The following is a 23,027-nucleotide window of genomic DNA, read 5'->3' as shown; positions in this document are numbered from 1 at the left end:
GCTAATGAGCAGATATTTCAAAGAGAATCACTTTGACAGGGTTGTTTTGTTTTGTTCTGTTTTCACTAAAATCCAGAAGTAGAACCTCTATGGCTTTCAGGACATCTAGGAAGCTCCTGAAATGAGATGCAAACTTTTCAGGATTGTGTGTTTTTCTGAAGAACTTTCCAAGGGGTATGTGGCCCAAATATGCTCAAAAACTTCTGCTCGTGTAAATAATCTTTTTCACTGAGACATAAAGGAATAGTAAAAAAAAAAAAAAAAAAAAAAAAAAAGTTTCAAACTCGGCATAATTTTCATCTTCAGAATCTTTAGGGCATATCCAACACACAAGGACTCACTTCGTATCTTCTCCATCAACAACATTCATTAAATGCATTAAAGCCATTTTATCTGTCATGACTGATGGTAAAATGGGTTAGTAGGTTTTTGTCTGTACTGGGGGCTATTCAGTGATGAAGTGCTCATGGCTGGAGACGCAGCAAGTATGAAATCACTCGTATGTAATCATACTGCTTATATTTCCACTATGTAGAATGTCCAGTGGGACAGACAAATACATCAAGACGATTCACACATGATCATGGGACTGCATATGTTGGAAATTCTGTCTGGAGGATATATGCATAAAAAAATGTCATCTCTCTGACTTTTCAGGGACTGAGAGGTCATATATAGTAAGCTAAGTCATTATACCACATTCCTCTTAACAACTTAAATATTTTGTAACTACAATGAATACTAATAATTATCCATCTAGATACCTATGGCCACCAATGGATCCTACTTCTGTGTGTTTTCAATAGACGTGAAGTGTTTATTAAACATGGTAGAAGGGATTTTCAGGACAACTCAATTAAAAAAGAAAAAAAAAACATTATAAAATTTTAACAAGTTTCCTGAGATTTTAAGACTGGATATCTGCTCCTAGAGACAACTTGGCCCTTGATACATTAGATTCCAAGTTGAACATTGTTTGGATTTGCCTACCTTGCCCTTTTTGTTCGCTTACCCTTGGTCTGTTTATAATGCTCTGTACCATAAAGACTACAGGGTTGCCTGCTTTCCGAATGGCTTCCACAGCTTGCTCATGGCTTGCATCTCTGAGGTCCATCCCATCCACCTGCAATGGAAGGCCTCAGCTTAACATTTCAAGAAGCTATAGAACAACAGAACAATTTGTGGATCTGGAGTTCTGAGAATCCTGGGTGAGCCTCCTGGGAAATCTGTTTCAGAATCAAAAATAACTGAGACTACCTGTGAGACTCAAACTTTTCATTATCCAGCAGACTTGTGGTCCCTTATTTTGACATTGACTTCTGTCCCCATCATCAACTGAAATAATCATCAGTTGAAATGAAGGCTCTACTTCTGCTTTCCTTACAGTATCGGTTATCCCTTTAATAAATCAAAGTCATTAAAGAAATAATAAAAGGGAACTGCCTCGCAGCACTGTGTTCATCATGAAAGTCACTGTACATGTTTTCTCCAAATCTATTAAAGACTTGTTCGGGAAATGGGTGGGCAATGTTTTGTGTGTTTCTCTCTGTACAGGGAAGCTTGAAGTAAAAAACAGAATTCTAATGTTCAGAAAAATCAGGTTATGGCAAGATTAGCTTTGCAGAAGAATCTTTGTAGTGGACATGACAGGAGCTGGAAGCCAAGAAATTGTGCTTGTTAGTAATTCTTCTATAAATAGCTTGAAAATGAATGTTATTTTGTAACTTTTTATTGACCATGGATTGCCTGGGTGATGAGCAGCTCAGCTTACATACTATATGAATAGGAAGGAAAGTAGTTTGAAAGGCCAAATGCTAATCCTGCCAGAAAACTACAAGATACTATAATCATTTTATCATTTCCAATTACCACAATAGGATATATATACAACAAAATAGCATAATCAGAGTAGACACAATTCTGGAAAAGAAAATTAATTAGATCTCTGCATAGAACATTATCACCTTTAAAAGAATTACATGCATTTAATTGAAAACTTCTCTTAGATTGACACTTAGGTAATGTAATATGCATGTCAGTACATATTAAAAACGGCTTTCACTTTTTGTAGAATAAAAGTTAGTATAATAATGAATAATAGAAGTTAGTCTACTATATATTTCACTTGTAGAAACATTTAATAGGACATTAAATATCTTTGCTCAAGTCCAAAGAACTCTATACTCAGAATGGAATACTTTGCAGGTCTCGACTCGTCTAGCCTAAATACTTTTTCAGAAACTTGGCAGAGACAGGTTTCAGAATCCCCAGGATTATGGAGGCCCAAGGCTTGCTTACTTACTAGAAAAGCCCCCATACATAACAGCCCTCAACAACCACTGCTAAACAGCACAAAGTACTTAACAACGCACAGAATCAGACTTCTTTTCAATTTGAAAGGGATGGATGCTTTAACTCCCTCAGTACCTTTAAACAACATTTTAGTGCAAACTGTGATCAATCCTTTCTAGAAAGAATTATAAATATTTCTTACTTTTTCTCCTTAGGTCAAAGGTATTTAATAGTGAATTATCCATAAAATAAACTGGCCTGTGATAATCTGAAATTGGGAATAAGGGTTCTTTAAAAAGGAGCTAAGATATCCCCGAAAGAAAGGTAAGGATGCAGAGAAAGAGAACAAGCCCACCATTCTTCCTTACAAATGTTTGGAGGGAAGAACGAGACAAAACAGACATGGCCCTAGTATCCTCCCAAGGCTCAATCTTCCTCCCTCTTCAGCTTTCACAGATAATCAACCAGTAAAGGACTAAATCAATATTTAAAATGTTCATTTTAAAGTTACAGTGTTGTAACCTTCATAATCAATGCATTTTAATGGTAAGTTATATGGATTTAGAAAATGAGAGACAATCACTTGTATAAACTAAATATAAAGGTCCTTATAGTAATAAAGTTATTGGTTTCTACTGAGAAACCAACTCTGTTATCCTGACAACTTAGCAAATCTGGGTCAGGTACCCTTCCTCTACCCTCTTAATTATAACTATAGTTTCCCTGATCAGATAATTTATCACACTGTTCTGAAGTGACGTGATTACTTGTTAAGTCTGTCACACTTGACAAGCAGGCATCCTGCCTTGTTTACTGCAGAATGCCCAGAGCCTGTGATAGCATCTGGAATGCAATAGCTGCTCCAGGAATATTTGCTGAGTAAATGACTAGTGACCATGGGAGAAAAGTCTATTTAAAATACTATACTTTGTTTTGAATTAATTTTACCAAATCAATTTTACCAAATACTTCTCTTGCATAAATCAAAGTTACACATACATGAGTGTGTAAACACACACACACCACACACACACACACACACACTCCTCAGTGATGAATGGGCATAGCACTGAGAAAAAGAAAGAGGGAAACATGAGCCTGGATTGTGGGGGGTGGGAGCATTTATGTAAAAGACAATCAGGGTAATTAGCATAAAAGATTTACTAAAAGGACTCACTTGGAAAATAATCCAATAAAGTTAATCTACAATGAATTGATCACGATAAGCATTTCTTAAAATAAAATCACTGGAGAACGTAGCTATTATCTACATATTATGTTCATGTATATTTAATTTCAAACAATTCAATTTTTTCCCCAGGAAATTTGCTTTGTTCTTTCAAATAGAACTTCATTATTTTAACTCAAGGCCAATGTTTTTTAAAATGGTTATATCTCCAAACATCAGTCTCTGAATCAAGATACATAATCTGTCACCATGCACTAAAGAGAAAGATTATGGATGAAATGGGACATATAAGAAAGAAATGTTTTAACCACAAACACATTTTACTTTCACAATGGGTCAAGTGACCCATGTGAAGGCAATGATTCCCTTAATAAAGAGGATGGAACAGAGGAAGAATTTTGGCACGGAAAGCTCACTAGAGGGTACCTCTACTATTCTATCTCCAGGTTTCAAGGTTCCATTTTTGCCAGCTGGACTATCTTCAAGAACATGTTTGATGAAAATGCCCCTCATCACTTCACCATTGCTTAGACGACTTCCCATGCCTCTTCCACCAACAATGCTGATACCCAAAGATTTACTTGGTTCTCTCCAAAGTTCAACCCTATAAAGATAAAAAAAAAAAAAAAAAATTAAACTCTTATAAGAAAGCTTATGGGGGAAAAGCCTCACAATGCTGTGTTTTGGAATGATTCTGGGATAGGAAACCAAATGTTTAGGCAACAAAAGACAGACAAATAAGACTTCAACAAAATTAAAAACTTTTGTTAATCAAAAAAATACTATCAATAAAGTAAAAATGTAACTCACAGAATGGAAGAAAATATTTGCAAATCACTTTCTGGATAAGAGATTGATATTCAGAATATAAAGAGATCACCAAAAACACAACAGTGAAAAAATAATCTGATTTAAAATTGGGGCAAAGGAGGGGCACCTGGGTAGCTCAGTGGGTTAAAGTCTCTGTCTTCCACTCAGGTAATGAACCCAGGGTTCTGAGATCAAGCCCCGCATTGGGCTCTCTGTTCAGTGGGGAGCCTGCTTCCTCCTCCCCCACCCCTCTCTCTCTCCTGCCTCTCTGCCTACTTGTGATATCTGTCAAAAAAATAGAATATTTTTTAAAAACATGGGCAAAGGAATTAAACAGACATTTCTCCCAAGAAGATAATCAAATGGAACATAAGCACATGAAAAAATGTTCACTTCACTAATTATTAGCGAAATTCGAAGCAAAACCATAATGTGATACGTACCCCATACCCACTGGGATGGCTACTATCAAAGCAAAAAAACAACAACAACAAAAAACAAAAACAAAAAAAGAAAAAACAGATACCTGGGTGACTCTGTTGTTTAAGTGTCTGCCTTTGGCTCAGGTCATGATCCCAGGATCCTGGCATCAAGACCTGCATTAGGTTCCTTGCTCAGCAGGGAACCTGCTTCTCCCTCTCCCTCTCTCCCCTGCTCATGCTCTCATGCTCTTTCTGTCTCTCTCTCTCTCTCTCTGTGAAAAATAAATAAATAAAAATCTTAAAAAGAAAAAAAGAGAGAGAGAGAGAAAAGAAGTGCTGGCAAGGAGAAACTGCAGAAATTGGAACCTTGCGCACTGTTGGTAGAATGTGAATTGTTGTAGTCACTATGGAAAACAGTATAGGAGTTCCAAAAAAAAAAAAAAAAAATTGAAAATAGAATTGCCCTATGACTCAACAACTCCATTTCTGGGTATATACCCTCTCAAAATTATACAAAAGTGTTGAAGAAATATTAATATAGTCATGTTCATAGAAAAATCATTCATAATAACCAAAGGTGGAAGCAATTCAAGTGTCCATCTAAAGATGAATGGATAAACAACATGGTATATACATACCATGGAATATTATTTAGCCTTAGAAAGGGAAAAAATTCTGATACATGCTACAACACATATGAACCTTGAAAACATTATGTTAAGTGAAATAAGCTAGCTAGGTGAAATAAAGGACAAATACTATACAATTTCATTTATATGATGTATCTAGAATATTCAAATCCATAGAGACAGAAAGAATGGTAAAAAGTTTCACAAGACAAATGAAAATGGAGATATAACATATTAGAACTTATGGGATGAAACAAAAGCAATTCTGAGAGGGAAATTGATAGCAATATATACCAACATTTAGAGACTAGAAAGATCCCAAATAAGTGATCTAACTGTATGCCCTAATGAACTAGAAAAGAATAAACTGACTCCAAATTTGGCAGAAAGAAGGTGAGAGTAAAGATGACAATAGAAAGGAAAGAGTAACCAAAGCAAGAGCTGGTTCTTTGAAAAGATAAACAAAATTGGCAGACCCTTAGCTACATTAACCAAGGAAAGGGATCCAAATCGAAAAAGTTATGAGTGAATAATAAGACATTATAACTGTTAGCACAGATCAAAGGATCATAAGAGGCTATTATTATTAACTATACATCAACCACCAACAAACTGGTAACCTAGAAGAAATGGAAAAATTCTTAGAAACATACAACTTACTAAGATTGAATCAGGAAGAAATAGAAAATCTGAATAGACCAATTACTAGTAAGGAGATTGAATCAGTAATCAACGGCCTCCCAACAAAGAAAAGACCAGAACCAGATGGTTTCACTGGTAAATTTTACTAATCACTTAAGAAGAATAAAAATCAATCTTTCTAAAACACTTCCAAAAGTCAAAAAGGAAGGAACACTCCCAAACTCATTGTACAAGACCAGCATTATCCTGACACCAAAACCAGAAAAGTTTACTACTAGAAAAGAAAACTACAGTACACAATATTGCTGGTGAATATGTATAAAAAATACTCAATAAAATATTAGCAAACTGAACTCTGCAGCACACTAAAAGGACCACTCACCAAGATCAAGCAGGACGGGTCCCTGGGATGCAGGGATGCTATCAACCAATGTGATAAATCCCATTAATAGAACAAAATAATAGAATCATATGAACATTTCAATAGAGTAAAAACAGCATTTGACAGAATTTGATATGTGCTCATGATAAAAACTCAACAAATCAGGCATAGAAAGAACATATCTCAACCTAGTAAAGGCCATATAGAGTAACAACACAGTTAACAACATATTCAATAGTGGAAGGATGAAAGCTTTTCCTCTAATATTAGGAATAAGACAAAAGTGCCCACTTTCACTATACCTATTCAACACAGTACTGTAAAGCCTAGCTAGAGCAATCAGCAAGAAAAATAAATAAAAATACCGAATTGGAAAGGAAGAAGTAAAATGGTCTCTATTTATAGATGACATAATTTTACATATAAACAAATCCTAAAACTCAACCCAAAAACTGTCAGATCTAATCAATTAATTCAATAAAGTTGTGGGATAAAAAATTAAAATGCAAAAATAGCATTTCTATACACTAACAACAAAGTTTCTGGGAAAAGTTGATCTCATTTACAATAGCATAAAAATAATAAAATAGTAATACATTTAAAGAGGTGAAACATCTGTACTCTGAAAACAAGAAATTGATAAAACAAATCAAAGAAGACATAAATAAATGGAAAGGTATCCTGTGTTCATGTGTTGGAAGAGTATTGCTAAAACATGAAGTATAATCAAAAGCCACCTACAGATTCAATGCAATTACTATCAAATAGATTCCAATGGCATTTTTTAAAGAAATAGAAAAAACACCGCTAAAATTTATACAAAATCACAAAAGACTCTGAATAGTCAAAGAAATCCTGAGGAAAAAAAGAACAAAGCAGACGGCATCACACTTCCTGATTTAAAGCTGATTTAAATTATACAGTTTAAATGATTCAAACTATAAAATTTTAGTCATCAAAACAGTCTAGTACTGACATAAAAACAGACACACAGACCAAGAGAATAGAATCAAGAGCCCAGAAATAAACCAAGAATGTAAGGTCAACTAATATTTCATAAGGGAGGTAAGAATACTCAATGGAGAAGAGACAGTCTCTTCAGTAAATAGTGCTGCGATAACTGAATATTTCTATGTAAAAGAATGAAGTCGACCCATATTTTACACCATTCACAAAAATTAATTTTGATTAAGGATTTAAATTCAAGTCCTAAAACCTACTGGTTGGATTAAGAACTTAAATGGAAGACCTGAAACCCACTGTGATGATATTTCTATATTTACATAAAATCAAGCCAAAATGCTATATGCCTTAAACTTACACAGTGATGTATGCTCAATTACTTTTTGATAAAACTGGGGAAAAAAGAGGGGCGCCTGGTTGGCTTAGTGGGTTAAACCTCTGCTTTTGGCTCAGGTCAGGATCAAGCCTGGCATCAGGCTCTCTGCTCAGTAGGGAGTCTGCTTCCCCCTGCCCCCCGCCTGCCTCTCTGCCTACTTGTGATCTCTCTCTGTTTCAAATAAAATTAAAAAAAGAAACCTGGTGATTCACAGACCTGTACCCCTGGGGATAAAAATATATGTTTATAAAAAATAAACAATTTAAAAAAAAAGAAAAAAGAAACAAAAAACTGGGGAAAAAACAAAGTAGAAGGGCAGTTGCCAGGGCAGGGGGCAGAACTGGGGAATTATTTAAAATTTAATGGGTAGAGATTTTCAGTTTGTAAGATGATGCGTTCTGGAGATAGATGATAGGTTACACAGCAATGTGAATGTTCTTAATGTCACTGATCTGCATACTTAAGAATGGTTCACATGGTTAAAAATTATAACTAAATTTTAAAATATTCAATGTAATAACATGTAATAAGTTAATTTTTGCCAATCTTATCAATTTATTGAAGTTTTACCAGTAGCAAAACAAAATCATTTTTGTTTCCCAATTATGTGTTTTATAAAGTCTGATAAACACTACTGTATTTCTGAAGCTGATTTATTACATGTAAATACTGGACTCACACTTCAGGCTGGGACATGGACCCATATAAAAAGTACCATTTTCCAGGAGCTCTAATATTGCAGACACTAAGTAATCAAGAAATTCAACAACTCCTGAACAGATGGTAACTTCTGAGTTTGGCAATCAAATCAAGGAAAAGAACATTCCTGCACACACTATGTCAGAAGCTTATCCCTGTAGAAGTCTTCTTTGCCAAGGTAGACTGGGTAATTAACAGTCAGGGCATGGAAAGCAGAGGCTGACAGTATCCTACATGATCTGATTCTACCACCACCTCTCCAAACTCAGCTCCCACAGCTCCGTGCCCTCTGTTCTCCACTCCAGCGACCACAGCTGTTCCCGAAGCTCATTAGGCCTGCTCTCCTGCTTCTGGGCGTTGGCGCCTGCTACTTCCTCTGCCTTGAACGCACCTCCTCCACCCATGTAATACGCACAGACACTCACATTTAATACCTGCTCAGAGCCATAAGAGCTATGAACGCATTAAGTTCCTGTCTTATGGGAAGACTGACACATAAGAAGAATGTTTGCAGTGAGGTGCCGGGCTGAGAGGAAAAAAGAAGAGAAACCTAGCAGAGAGCTCTGAGATAACGCGACTGTAATCTGTTCTGTGCTGCGGGAAGGGAGACAGTGCTGGACATCAAACAGGAGAAGAAAGCATGGTCCAACATATGCCCTCAGTCTGAGGAGCTTTGAGGAGCTCCCAGAGGAGAGGAAAGATTGGCCTAAGGACTCCTGTGTGGTGAGGGCTATCCAGTAAGAAAAGGCTGGAGATAAAAGAGCACCAGGGCTGGGGGAAATGAAGCACATGAGGTCAGCATTTATTACCTTATTAGAAATGGATAATCCTAGAAACTCTATTTAGTTTGAAAGGATGTGACCATGTTCCTGAATCTTAATAATGTTTGTGTAAATAGTTTAAACTAGTTAAAATCCTACTCATCATTTTCTTTCACTCTGGGAATTTTGTGAAAGATAAGAAGCAAAATCCTCCCTTGCTTCTTAAAGCAGCTCCTGAGATAACACAGAAAAGTAAAGAAGTCAGTATATTTAGCCATTTGTAGTAAACATTTAAGAATTCAGGATACATACATGGGACTACTTAAACCTTCTCTATAAAGGAAAAAAAAAATGAAAGAATGAAAGCAAATGTTGGCTAGGGTTCTTTGTAGTTAGTGTGAAGTGGAAAGTGGTTCTTATAATTTCTTAAATAATAAAAGTAATAGCAACAAACACTCAAGAGCTTATCATGTGCTCGGTATTATTCTCCAGGTGAATACCACATACTTTCATTTAATTGTCACACCATCCCTATGGGATGGATACGCTAATTAGCCCCACTTTTAAAGGGAAGAGGTTCAGAGAGGTTACACAATCTTTGGAGAACAGCCCTGTCTGCCTATATGGGGTCCAGCTGATAGCAGTGTTATCAAATCCAGTGTACTCTCTGGAAGAAAGGCTGTAACTTCTTAAAATCCTGGAGAAGATAACAAACACGAGGCTGCCAAAATGACCACAGTGCTGAGGAACCAGACTCCCCTCATTGAACGGAACACTGTAAACATTCTTTGAACAGAAAAGACGAGACCTATAAAGGTATGGTTTTATAGAACATGTTCAGAGTTAGTTGTCTGGGAAAATGGCAGCCTTTCTTAAAGCCTATACATGGGCTTACAAAAAATGAAATTCAGAAAAGCAAAGGTAAAAGGGCTCTGAGGCCAGCCTGCCTGAGCTCTGAATTGAGCCCCTGAGTTTGAGTCCTGACTTTTTGCTACTTAACAGTTGTGTGACCCTCTGCAACTTACTTAGTCTCTCTTACCTTCCTCAGCTGTGAAATGGAGCCAGTAAGTCTCTCTACAGCAGAGTTCGCTGTGAGGATTATATTAATGAATGTATGCCAAGTGCAAAATGAAGCTTTGGCATACAGCATGCAATCAATCTTTTATCACTCCTACGATGACGACTGGGATTATGACTACTGAGCAATGTAAGCAAGATTCAAAATTCAATCCATATGACGAGTGAGAAAATGTGCACCCCACCACCTTAATCCTGTTTGGATCATACATTGTTTATTAAGACAAGATACCATTTTCTAACTATCAGGTTGACAAAAACATGTTGTTTCAATGATCATATGATGTGGTAACAAGGTTGTGGGGAAAAGGGAACTCTCATATATTAAGAATTGAAGTAAAAATTGGTACAGCCACCTTAAAAAAAGCAAGTGGACAACTTCTGATGGCAGGGGAGTAGGAGGAGGCGCCTTTTCAGCCGGTACCCCAAAGTGAGCTGATTACCTACCAAAGAACTCCTATCACCCATGAAATCAGCCTGAGATCAGAATTATACCCATCTGGATCTCTACTGGGGCAGAAGATGCCAGTGGGCAGGTAAAGCGGAATGGGAACAGCGGACTGATATCGGAAGATAAATAACACATTTAAATCTATGAGCCAAGGGTGCCTGGGTGGCTCAGTCAGTTAAGTGTCTGCCTTTGGCTCAGGTCATGACCCCAGGGTCCTGGGATAAAGTTCAGTGTGGGGCTCCCTGCTCAGCAGGGAGTCAGTTTCTCCCTCTGTCTCTGCCTCTCCCCCTGCTTATGTGCTTTCTGTCAAACAAATAAATAAAATATTTTAAAATAAATAAATAAATCTATGAATCAGCAATTCCTCTTATGGATACATACCTAGATAAATTCTCATAGTTATATATAAGGAAATAGAGATATTTACTGCAAAGAATTATTATAGTAGCAAGTAAATATTAATTAGTCAAATATTGACCTGGGAATAAACTGTGGTGCATTCAGATGTTGAAATTCACTGCAACAACTACACTGAATGAATGAAGTATCAACGAGACAGACATCCAAGACACTGGACTGAGCGAGAAACAACAAGCTAGAAAGTGATACACAGAGTATGCTACCAATTCTGTCAATGGAAATCACATGCAAAGTAAGAGTAACAGCTTATTTAAAATTTTAAAATATACACTTTGCTAAAAAATATTCTCTATTTCCACAGAAAGTAAACTTCTTTTAACAGTACAAATGAATGTCCCATCACGTTCCCCATGTTGTATAAAAGCTTTGGTTATTTTGGTAAGCATCCTCTTACTATTCTGTGACCTCTTCCCAAAAGAGTACCTTTGTTAATAAGTGCAGGGTATCTTCTTAGGATTTCTGGAAGCTCCACCCATACCCTCACTGCACCACCTTTAGAGAGCAGCTGCCTTTGCCTCAGGTCATGATCCCAGGGTCCTAGGATCGAGTCCCACATCGGGCTCCTTGCTCAGCAGGGAGCCTATTTCTCCCTCTGCCTCTGCCTGCCTCTCTGTCTGCCTGTACTCGCTCGCTCTCTCTCCCTCTGTCTCTGACAAATAAATAAATAAATAAATAATCTTTGAAAAAAAAAAAAAAATCTTCCAGTTCAGAAGCTACACCCAAGTTTTTCTCATAATAAAATTCCAAAGTGATTCATGGGTCCAACATTTTCTATTTGCTTAGTTATTAGTGATGATGGTGACCATCGACCAGGCCAATGACCGAGACTGAGTGCTCACTATGTATCAGGAGCCAGGCTAAAAATTTCATGTGCATTATCACACTAAATTCTCCAAATTTAAAAGATTTTACTATCAAACCTATTTTATAGATGAAGTAACTGAGAGCTAGGAGAGATTAAGAAATTTATCTTAAAAAGTGTAAAAGTCAGAATTCTAACAAGGCTCTTATAGACTCTAAACATTGTGCATATTGCTTTCTAAAATGTACTTTTCCTCTAACAGCATTATTAAAACTGACAAATCTATCTTCTTCTTTGACTGTGATTTCTGTCCAACAAAACTCAAGTTTATCACTATGATCACCAACTACAAAATAATTTCATCTAACTCACTTTTGCCTTTATCCTCATATAAATAAGAAACAACATAATCTATTTTCTGCCACTGATCTAGCATTTATATTCTATTCTCAATGTGAATAATGATGTAGAGAGACCTTGATTCTTTAAGTAGGTTAAATAGCTTCTTAAGGGATTCCAATGAAAAAGTCATTTTAAATGGCTAGAAATGTTTATTGTTTTTTGTGTAAGTAACATAATATGTTTCCTATACTTTGAATAGGACTCAACCTAAAAATGTTTAAACATAAGCAAATAAAATCATCAAACTGCATTACATTTATGAACAGTAGAAATTTTTCTCTCTGGAGGATTTTATATATTTATTGTAGAATAAGTATTAGGTGTTTCCTAAGTGCAAGAAATCATTATGATGGTCACTTGTAGATCTGTTTAGAGGGCATAGCCAATGACAATTACTAATATTTTACACTCAATGTAAAATACCTTATATTTTTCTTTAATTATTTTGTGTCTTGCCTAATCCCCAGTACACTATACTTCCTTGAAGGCAGGATTTAGGTCTCATACATCCCTTTTATTCACAAAATCATCTGCATCCATAATCAGGACTCAGTAAATTCCTATGAAACTCAATTTGATTTTACTCAGCAGGAACACAAAAATATGCCTTAGTGATGCATAGTGTTATATCTGAACATATTTAGGAAAACTATCTTTTCTACTATATATGAAACTGGTTCCAGACAGAGCATGGGTTAAAATAACTGCAGGCTGTGATAACAAGATGCTTACACACACACACACACACACACGTTTTGAATATATGTGCTACAAATGCTAGAGAAAATTTAAATTACCATTTGGTGGTTTAAACCCAAGATCGAGCTCTATAGAAAATATAATCCATTCCCAACTACTTAGGCATAATTTTCTCTAGTTATTTGTATTTAGCCCCTACTATATGCCAAATCCTTGTATACATGTTAGTTTAGACCCTGTGTAATAACATATTGTTCTTTCCACCGCACACAGGAAGAAATGGAGGGTAAGGGATATTAAAACGCCTTGCCCTGTGTCAGAGTAGCAAGTTGTAATCCAGCACTAGAAACCACACCTCCCTATCTTTAAACACTGAGTAGGCAGAAGACAGAAATCATCCTTACCGCCTGGGCTGGTTCCAATTACTATATGCTGCATTTTGAAGCTCACTTTCTTCTCCCTCTCCTTCTTCCCGCTCTGGTAGTTCTGGAATGTCTCTGTTAAAAATTTACACAGTGAATACACCAAAATCCTAGTAAAACCGGGCAAGTTTTGTCTTATATATATTTTATTATCAATTTGCTAAAAATCAGAACTACTTCATATTTTCACCACCTTGGTCAATTTTACATTAAGAGGAAAAGAAAACCTGATCAAATGAAAATAAAAACATGACACCAGAATCAATTTACCATAAGTTAGTCTGGAGATAAATGTTTGCAATTGATTTTTATAGAAATTTAATACTCTAAAGAAAATATACACTCAAGTTATATCCATTTTCCAGCGACAGGAATACTGAACTCGGTCAAATCACACAACCTTTCGACTGAGATCAGAAGTCATAAAACCCAATAATCATCTGTATTTGAATGTTTCACAACAAAAACTTTGGAAAGCAACTAAGTGCCCAGGTTCTCCCTGAACATGTCCTTTTTCCTTTGACCTAAATGTTAGATTTTTGCTTTTCAACTATTAAGAGAAAATCTATGTGCCTAACTATACTACCCACTGTTTTATGTTTGAATTCCTCTCCTGAGCCAAGTTGAGGTACAAGGTTCTGAATGAGGCTGGGTTCCAAGAGCCTAAGCCTGACAGTGGGACAAGACTTTTGGGAATGGACCCAAAAAAGAGATTTTATTTTATTTTCCAAAAAGAGGGTTTTTAAAAAGGATGTTAAGAAGCAGACTGAGAAGGAGACAGACTGAGAGAAGCTATATCCTGAAGATGCATGCACAGAGGTGAACATGAGGCTAACCCTCGGGAAACAGAGCTGGAGAGAATAGGACAGAGGAAGCAAAGTATGAAATACAGATAATAATGAGAACTTAGAATGAGTTCCTAAAATATTCAATGACATCCACGGGGAGGGGGGCAGATCTTACCCATCCAAGCTCAGGGAGCCACCTGGACACACTCTCATATACACTGGACACATGTTCTTGCCTTTTGAGCTATAAGAGTATTAATATCCTGAATCCTCTGATACAAAACCCCCATGTTCTTCATATGATTCTATAATCCTCGATTCCTTTCATCAACCCGGATAAGTTCCTATAAATGTGTTGGTCACCCCCCATTCATCTTTGAACGTGCTTTACAGAACTTAAGTGTTGTGTGCTCCAAGGAGCAAAATGGACCAGTGCTCCTCTCCCGAACTCACCTGGCTAAGAATGAATTAGACTTCTTTGCCCCTGTGTCTGAGTGTTGACTACCAATGACATTTCTATCAACTGTAATAACTCTCTATAAACCTGCATCAAGATACCAGATATTGGCACAAAGTCACACAGTAGAGTAACAGAGGTAAAGTATGAACTGAGGCCATCTAACTGCAAACCTGAGTTTTTAACCTCCATGCCATGCTGCCCCATATTTTTATATGGGGTTTGTACATTTCTTTCTTTGAATCCAATGTTTAAGGACCCGAAACCTGACTGCTTATATTCTAATATTAGTTCTGCCAATTATTAAGTATGGAATTTAGCCAAGTTACTGAGCCTCCCTAACATAGATTCCTCTTCTATAAAATGCAGATTGTTTTGTTTTGAGGCCCGTTACACTAAAAGCAGATACTCTTCCTCTGCAATGAAGCAGGTGGTCACAGCACTAGACAATCCAGCCATTCTCCTGTGCTGGGAGGGAGGCACAGTGCTGAAAGTGGCTGTTTCTCTATGACTTTTGAGAGCTTGTAAGGCCTTACAACTTAATAGAAATACAATGTTACCTTGGCATAGCCTTTACACTATTTGAAGTAATATCTTAGGGGGACCCTCAAATTATTGCTTTGCTATTTTGCCAAGAAGGTACAATCATTCCATACCATTAAGCCTGAGACAGAAACTCCAGAGAGGAACATGGCTGAACTCCATAGAGGGTGAAGTGAATATTCCTTCTCCCACAAAATTCATGAGGCCCTAAGGCCTATGACATTGTTTCCCTTTACTAAACACATAGCATACCTTTCCCTCCCCTGTCTGTATTACTGCAGTCATGAGGAAACAGAGGTGCCCTATCAAGATACCTGTAGAGTCACGGACACACCGGGTGTCCTGGGATGTTCTCACATCCTATACAAACAGTGTAACTCTTCTGAGAAGGCTCCAGGATGTTTGCAGAGCCATCTCTGCTCTAGCCTGCTTAAAGAGCAATCTGTACTCAGTGGCGAATACAACTCAAAGAACGGCCCCAGGGCTGAGAATGTAAAGTGTTTCCTTCTCCATGGAAAAGCAATTCGACAATATTTCTTTCCCTGTGCTGGACTCAGTCAGCAGCAGCATCAAAATTTAGTTCCTCCCTTTGTTAAGGGGGAAAAAAACCCTTTTCCTGCCTTAACTATTCTTAATACTTTATGTATCAAAAGCATTTTGAAAAGACATATACTGTCTCCTAACATGCACATATATAAAGATGCAGCTCAACACTCTCCAAGGGTAAGAATTAACCATTAAAAATGTTTCTGAATCTGTATGCCTATTAATAAAAAAAAAATCAAATTTCTGCATGTGTTTGAAAACATCTATGAGAGTAGAAAAGGCACAATACAGTATCATACAAACTGTAGGCTCCAGCAAAGTAATGAAATAATTCTGAAATCTGAGGTGAATTCCCCAAACTCTGTATGTGAAGAATACTATACAGAGTGGTGCCGCTTAAGATGATTTTCATCTCTGGGTTAGAGTTTTCATATATTTTCAATACTATATGACACTTTCCTTAAGCAACGGGGAGGCTGGGGTGAAAACTTCTTTTTAAAATCTTGAAAAAAAGAAAAGGAAACAATTCTTTTTCATTGTTAGTGCCCCCTGACTCTGGCTTCAGACTCTTCTGGGAGCTCGCGACATCTTTCACTCTGTGCAGCAAGCTTACTGCTTCACTTACCTGCCAGAGTACGAAGAAAAAATATCCAGAGCCATTATTCCTCCAGATTGTGGCCCCAAACTTATTTTGAACTCTTCCAAACGTTCTGCAGGCACATAAGTAATTCTAGAACAGAACACAATTCATGAAAAGAAGAAGGAGGAGGAGGAGGAGGAGGAAAGCAAAGTTTTGTCTAACAGAAAAAGATTCCAAAACACAGAAATAAAATATCTTGTCCCTGAATCCCTACTTTTTCACACAAATCATTTAATCAGCTTACTCAGCAACTCCAAACTCAGAGGATAAAACATCCTATAGGCAAAAGTAACAGATTAAAGTTTAAATTTTTTACTTTATATTTTAAACAATTAAACTTTAAAATGCTGGTAAACTATATGTTTACTAATAACCATATAGGGGAGAAAAGCAGCATTATTTCAATTTCTATATGGGAAGACTAACAGTCTTTTTAGAAAGATCCATTAATCCTGGGGCACGTGAGTGGTTCAGTTGGTAAAGCATCTGCCAGGGTCCTGGGATCCAGGCCCTCGTGGGGTTCGCTGCTCAGCAGGGGGAAGTCTGCTTTTCCCTCTCCCTCTGCCCCAACCCCGACTCGTGTTCTTTCTGTCTCTCTTTCTCAAATAATAAATAAAACCTTTTAAAAAAGAAGATCTGTTAATCCTTACAAATATAAGTTCTTCCAAAATACAAAATCAATTATGACCATTAACAAGTATATAATAATTATATGCTAGCTCTATGAAGTTATGAACCCGAAGGTCTGAAGTTAAAACTAGCATAAGTTTATGGGAAGACCCTCTTGCTAATTTGTAGCAACTCTGTAATAAGTTATTTTGGTTTTAGAGAAAAGCCTGATGTCTACACTTGAATGGTCACTTAGTAATTAAGCAAGCACTGGCTGAATGCCTGCAGTGTGGAAGGCACTGAGCAAGATGTTTACTACAGCTATAAAGTTCAGAAACTGGTACTCGAAAATTCAAGTTTACTGCTGTCCTATAAAAGACTACATAACCACTATACCTCCCTAGATCTTCAGCTTAATAGTTAGGTAAGAGGAACAGTGAATTGCAATTTGGTTCAGCACACTGTGCTAAAGTATGTATCAAGTTTGTATGTATCAAAATTACACAATATAAAAATCATGAAGACTATTAAATCAGCTATCCATGACTTACCCATGGAGACAATAAGTACATAAAACCTGAGCAGGGGAGGGCATGGATAAAAGGACTGTCTTTTATGTCATAATAAAAGCCAAATTATGCCACTGGCATTAATTTACTACGTGAGGAAGATATGTAATTTCAGACATACTGGTTATTCCATAAAAAGCATTCACTCTGTAAGGTCACTTAAATTTGGCGTCAGAAGACACAGCTCTGTTTGCTCATCAGAGGGTAGTGGGAGGGTAAATCACCACTACCAAATCTCCACAATCTCAACCACAAGAAAGATGTCACTTTTCAGGAGGCTACTGTAAATTGAGGAGCATAAAACAAATAGAAGGCAGTGCTTTTCCAGTGCATCAGCTAGCCTGGTCACACCTGATCACTCTGTAGACTCTAGGGACCCTTGGGGAGTCTCTCTTCATGACACTTTTACCTCCAGGACCAAAAAATAAAGCAGAAAGCACAGCTCAGAGGATTTAGGAATACACTGGGAGACAGAGTTGCATTCTAATTCTGGCCCTACTTAATTTATTCATCTATGAAAACACCTTCTCTATGGTGTTAAAAATATATTGAATAGTAAATTTGAATTTATCCCTTCCCAAAATAATGAGTAAAAAATGTATAACACATTATGTCAGGAAGACTGATTCTATTTTATGCTAAGACTAATAAAGATAAACCTAAAACTAAAAAACCTATTCAAGAAAAGTGGTATTGGGGTGCCTGGGTGCTTGGTCAAGCATCTGCCTCTGGCACAGGTCACGATCTCTGGGGTCAGGTTCCCTGCTCAGCAGGGAGTCTGCTTATTTCTCTCCTGCTGCCTCTTCCCCTGCTTGTGCTCTCTCATAAATGAAAAATAAAATCTTTTTTCAAAAAAGTATTATTTCTGAAGACTCAATAAAGGTAAAACATATAAAGTCAGGAAGAGGTGAAAGAAGGAAAGCTAGAACACACTAGCAAAGATAATAATAATCAGTTCAAAGTATTATGTTTTTAAAATGTTTTGAGATGGAAAAAATATTTCTATCCCAAACAATGCCAAAAATGAATTTTCCTCTATATTTGTCCCAAACTGTTTTTCCTTTTACCAAGGGTAGAGGACAGGGAGTTTTACAAATATTTTTCTGATATTTTAGACAGCAGTGAGAAAGAGGAAAGAAAGCAGCTTTTGCAAATATTTACCCCAATACACACAGTGAGGACACCATAAGATTCCCACAATGCAACAGCACTCGCAAAGCATTTGTAACACACGCCTGGTCAGACAGCACACCTCCAGATCCCAGGAAGGGCACCAAAAATGAAATGTGGTCTGAATAAACACACTGAAATAGCTTCTTTGAGAGCTGTGTTAAAGATTCTTATACGTAAACTAACCTCTGGTTACAAACGGAGAGGAAGGAGAAAGAGCAGCATCAGTGGTGCTGAAATGTGATCCCGCTACTGATCCAGAGATAGCGCCTGCATCGCAAGCGGGATCACTCCCCACAAAAGAGCTTGAAAGCTCTGTAGTTGGAAAATACGATTTCCAAATGAGTTTACAATCATCAGTGCAATGTGAACGCGTAACAATCTCATAGTTGTGTTGATATTTACATTCTCAAGTAAATGAAGAAAAGAAAGCCAAAATGTATACTCTGAGTCCGTATCTGGATCTATCCCTGCAATGGGAAGTTACAAAAGCATGAAATGGTTTTCACAGACAAGTTGTAACACACAGCCATAATGAGCTTTTGAATCACCAATACTCACACATAAAAGGGGGCTCGATCATCAGCAGGTGCTGCAGAAAATCTAGAATGTGAAGCATACGCCGCAGCATCTTTTTACAATGGTGTTAACAAATGTCAATGTCTTGAACGGAATGTGAGATGCATACATATGTAGTTAAAAGTGGGTACTCCTGGTTGTTTTTTTTCCCCTTTCCACTCCCTCCCCATCTACACCTCCCCCAGAAAAGCATCTGTTCTTTACTGGTGTCTATAGCAGTGATTATTAACAAGCATAGAAAAATGTAACTGCAATCAATCTTTTATTCCTTGATCAGGAATTCATCCCACACTTTAGGTTAAGGCAGGTGAATTCTGATTCAGCTCAGTAATTATCTGGCAGATGTTAGAAGCAGCTGCTGCTAAGCACAAAACCCTGGCTATTATTACAGAAATATAAGAGCTCCTGGCAAGGTGGAGTGAGAAGTGAAACAGAATGCATTCTGGTGAGGCTTCACATCTGGTTTTCCATACAAAATAATGAAACCTGGAACTTAAACTGGCTGTTCTTGAACTCTTGAAACTCAAATTATCTACACAGGCACGCATGAGCACACAGACACAAAGTTCCTTGCTATCTATTGCAAACGGCAGAAAAGAAATTCAGTGCCTTGTCTTCAATAAACAATGCTTTTCCTAAAACCTAAAACCAATCAGTTATGTAACTGAACCATTTAGAATCTTTTTTTAAGGTCCCCCAATACACTCCTCCACTGGCATTCCACCTTCATAACAAGACACAAAGGGGAAGAGACATGGATGGAGCCTAGATCCAGGTAAAGACTACAAAGCTTAATTGGCCAGAGGCAGTGTTATGGTTCCATTCAGAGTAACTGGAAGGACTTGCTTTCCTTTTGGGAGGGATTATTCACATGGCTCTTTTTTTTTTTTATAAACATATATTTTTATCCCCAGGGGTACAGGTCTGTGAATCACCAGGTTTACACACTTCACAGCACTCACCAAAACACATACCCTCCCCAATGTCCATAATACCACCCCCTTCTCCCAAACCCCCTCCCCACACATGGCTCTTAAAGTAATTCTAAACCTTCTGCTTCATAAAAGCTAGTGATAGGAAAGGGACAGGGCCAAAACATTTCCTGCAAAATGCTGCTCAGCTCCAGTCCATCTAAACGGCTATTCTTTTTTTTTAATCATTTAACACCCTTTTTCTGAAAAGGGAGTATATGATTCGAATTTCTACCATTTACTCCATGAGTCAAACTATAACCATCTGAATCTCAGCCTTAGGAGGACACTTGGGAAGACATCAATGTTTTGTGACTCTCTTTATGAACGTGTGTGTGTGTGTGTGTGTGTGTGTCCACACACAGGTGAGAATATGAGAAAGAGATTGATTGGCTAATTGATTTCTAAAGGAAGAAAAGTTGCAGGGCTTATTCACTTTTTTAATTTAATATATTACATTTTGGGGGCGCCTGAGTGGCTCAGTATTTAAGCGTCTGCCTTCAGCTCAGGTCATGATCTCAGGGTCCTGGGATGGAGCCACACATCAAGCTCCCAGCTGTACTCAGTGGGGAGTGTCCTTCTCCCTCCCGCACTCCCCTTGTTGTGTCCCCTCCGGGCTGTCTCTCTCTCTCTGCCAAATAAATAAAATGTTTTAAAAAATAATAATAAGATATTACATTTTGACTCCTGGGATCCCAAAGCATAATTTATGAAGTTACCTCTGACATCCTACAAAGTCCTGCAAAAGCTGCTGTAAGCACAAGTGGGTCCATCCTGGCGCTGACTCACAACGTGGGAAACAAATAAGGCAAATGACAAAAGCAACAGAAAGAAGGAAAGGAGAAAAAGGACTTTGGGAGCTTGAAAAAGCACCTGACAACTTCCCTAGAGTTGACAAGATGCCTAATTTATGCCAAATTTATGTCACAATGGTCTTATTCCTCGGCTGCTTTCTAAGTGTTGCAGTACATTAGAACTGAGGGGGACGGCTAGATAACCAAGCACTGCTTCTGGTGCACGGAGAGCCAGAAGGTGGGCAAGGGACCTGCACCAGTGCTAATAGCACAAGACATCCATATCACACAATCAATTAAATGTTCAATTACCAGGCCATGTGTGTTTTATACTACATCTACACTATGTAAGCTAAAAGCCTTGTAATAAGGGGTCCCCATGTGGGTCTATAGCCTTCATCTTTGAAACTAGAGGACTGGACACTCGCCTATAAGTGATAAATAAAGTTCTTAAAATTTCTGTTTTCTTAAAGGCACTGAAATTTCTAATGTACTTGGACTCACATTATTAAAGTAATTAAGGAACTGTAACAAGATGAAATGATCTATTCCCTTATAAAAGTCAAAAGAGCATGAAATATTATGAAAGTCTGTTAGAGAAATTCCACCCCCAAATAATACTTTTGTATAAGATGGTAGAAACCACTTTAAACAGTATAAATTTTTCTGCTTTTAATGATGGAAGAATGAAAGACACACTGGTAATATATTTTTTTCTTACCTAAGCTCTAGTAATACATACTTTGCAAAAGAATAATATAGAATGAAGTTAGTAAAATAACATTAATACAACAAAGTTTCCCATAATGGTAATCATTATATAAACTTAAGGTAAATAATCTTTCCCTGAGCTCTTATCTTACTATTTTATCCCTTATACATTAAATAAAAATATTCAATCATCAATGCTAGAGAAAAAAAAGCCAAGCTATTACATTGATGAAGTGTGACAGAGTCATGAGCTGATTTTTATGTTGGCTCAAGAAATGTTTAGTAACTTTAAAAACCAAGTTATATCTATAACATGCTTTCAGCACATTATGGGATTGTGGGATGGTTTAAGCGCTTACTGACAAAATATCCTATATGACCTACAATCGGACTATACCAATATACTGGTGAATTCTCCTGGAGCATGATGTAGTTAACCAAATGGTAAATGATGGGTCAAACTGATGCTGTTCTATATGGTCTTTTCCATGACTGGCCATTAAAGAACCAGCTTAGTCCTAGGATTCACATAGGTCAGTTGGGTAGTACCAGTACCTTACATTAAGGCCAACCCAAACTTCTTTGAAAGATCCTGAGTGGACCCTCCTGCTCTGTGAGAGATGTCTCAGGATTTTGCAAAAGCAATGGAGCAAAATTAAACACAGGAGGCAAATCATTTTCAAATATTTCAACACTGTATAGTCTTAAAGAAACTATGTCTACAATCAAGAACTATTCAGGAATAGTTGAGTTCCTGAGTGATTTATATTTAATAAATATGTGATAATTTTTGTATATGAAACAGAGGTACCTACTGAAAAAATTCTGATTCATGAACTGAAATTTTTGAATTTCCCAAGCCAAACTGGAGTAAACATAATACTTACTTTATGTCAGGCCCAATGAGAGAGTGTCTTCTCAACATCGCTCGTGCCTGGGCATTAGTTAAACTGATAGTAGATTCTTCATTAATAGATAAGATGCAATCCCCAACAGCAATCCGGCCATCTCGACTAATGGAACCTCCATGAATAATGCTTCGAACAATCATCCCCAAGCCATCTTTATTAGCACTTACTGTCATCCCTATGGTAAAGGAGAAGCACAGATATGTATCAAGTTTGTGACCCTCAAAAATTCATGTTAACTTGAATTTAATAATCCCTATGGATCCATAGATAAAAGGAGTAACTTTTTTATCCAACAGAAAAA

General features: G+C 37.2%; 1 protein-coding gene across 8 annotated transcripts in view; it reads right to left on the bottom strand.

Moving 5' to 3' along the window:
• MPDZ (multiple PDZ domain crumbs cell polarity complex component) overlaps window positions 1-23,027 on the bottom strand; it is a 154,323-nt gene that overhangs the window by 36,564 nt on the left and 94,732 nt on the right. For 7 of the 8 annotated variants that reach the window (XM_059411623.1, XM_059411628.1, XM_059411629.1 and 4 more), the window contains 5 exons: window positions 22,703-22,901; window positions 16,398-16,502; window positions 13,421-13,513; window positions 3,908-4,085; window positions 1,013-1,123 (listed from right to left, as the gene is read on the bottom strand). In XM_059411623.1, coding sequence (XP_059267606.1) covers window positions 1,013-1,123; window positions 3,908-4,085; window positions 13,421-13,513; window positions 16,398-16,502; window positions 22,703-22,901 — 686 coding nt within the window. The remainder of the gene's footprint in view (window positions 1-1,012; window positions 1,124-3,907; window positions 4,086-13,420; window positions 13,514-16,397; window positions 16,503-22,702; window positions 22,902-23,027) is intronic. The other variant, XM_059411630.1, reaches the window with a different exon arrangement.

The sequence above is a fragment of the Mustela nigripes genome, chromosome 9 (genome assembly GCF_022355385.1).
Source record: "Mustela nigripes isolate SB6536 chromosome 9, MUSNIG.SB6536, whole genome shotgun sequence".
In the NCBI taxonomy this organism is placed as follows: Eukaryota; Metazoa; Chordata; class Mammalia; order Carnivora; family Mustelidae; genus Mustela; species Mustela nigripes.
The sequence above is the reverse complement of the archived record's forward strand: the minus strand, read 5'-3'. Positions and strand labels throughout refer to the sequence as shown.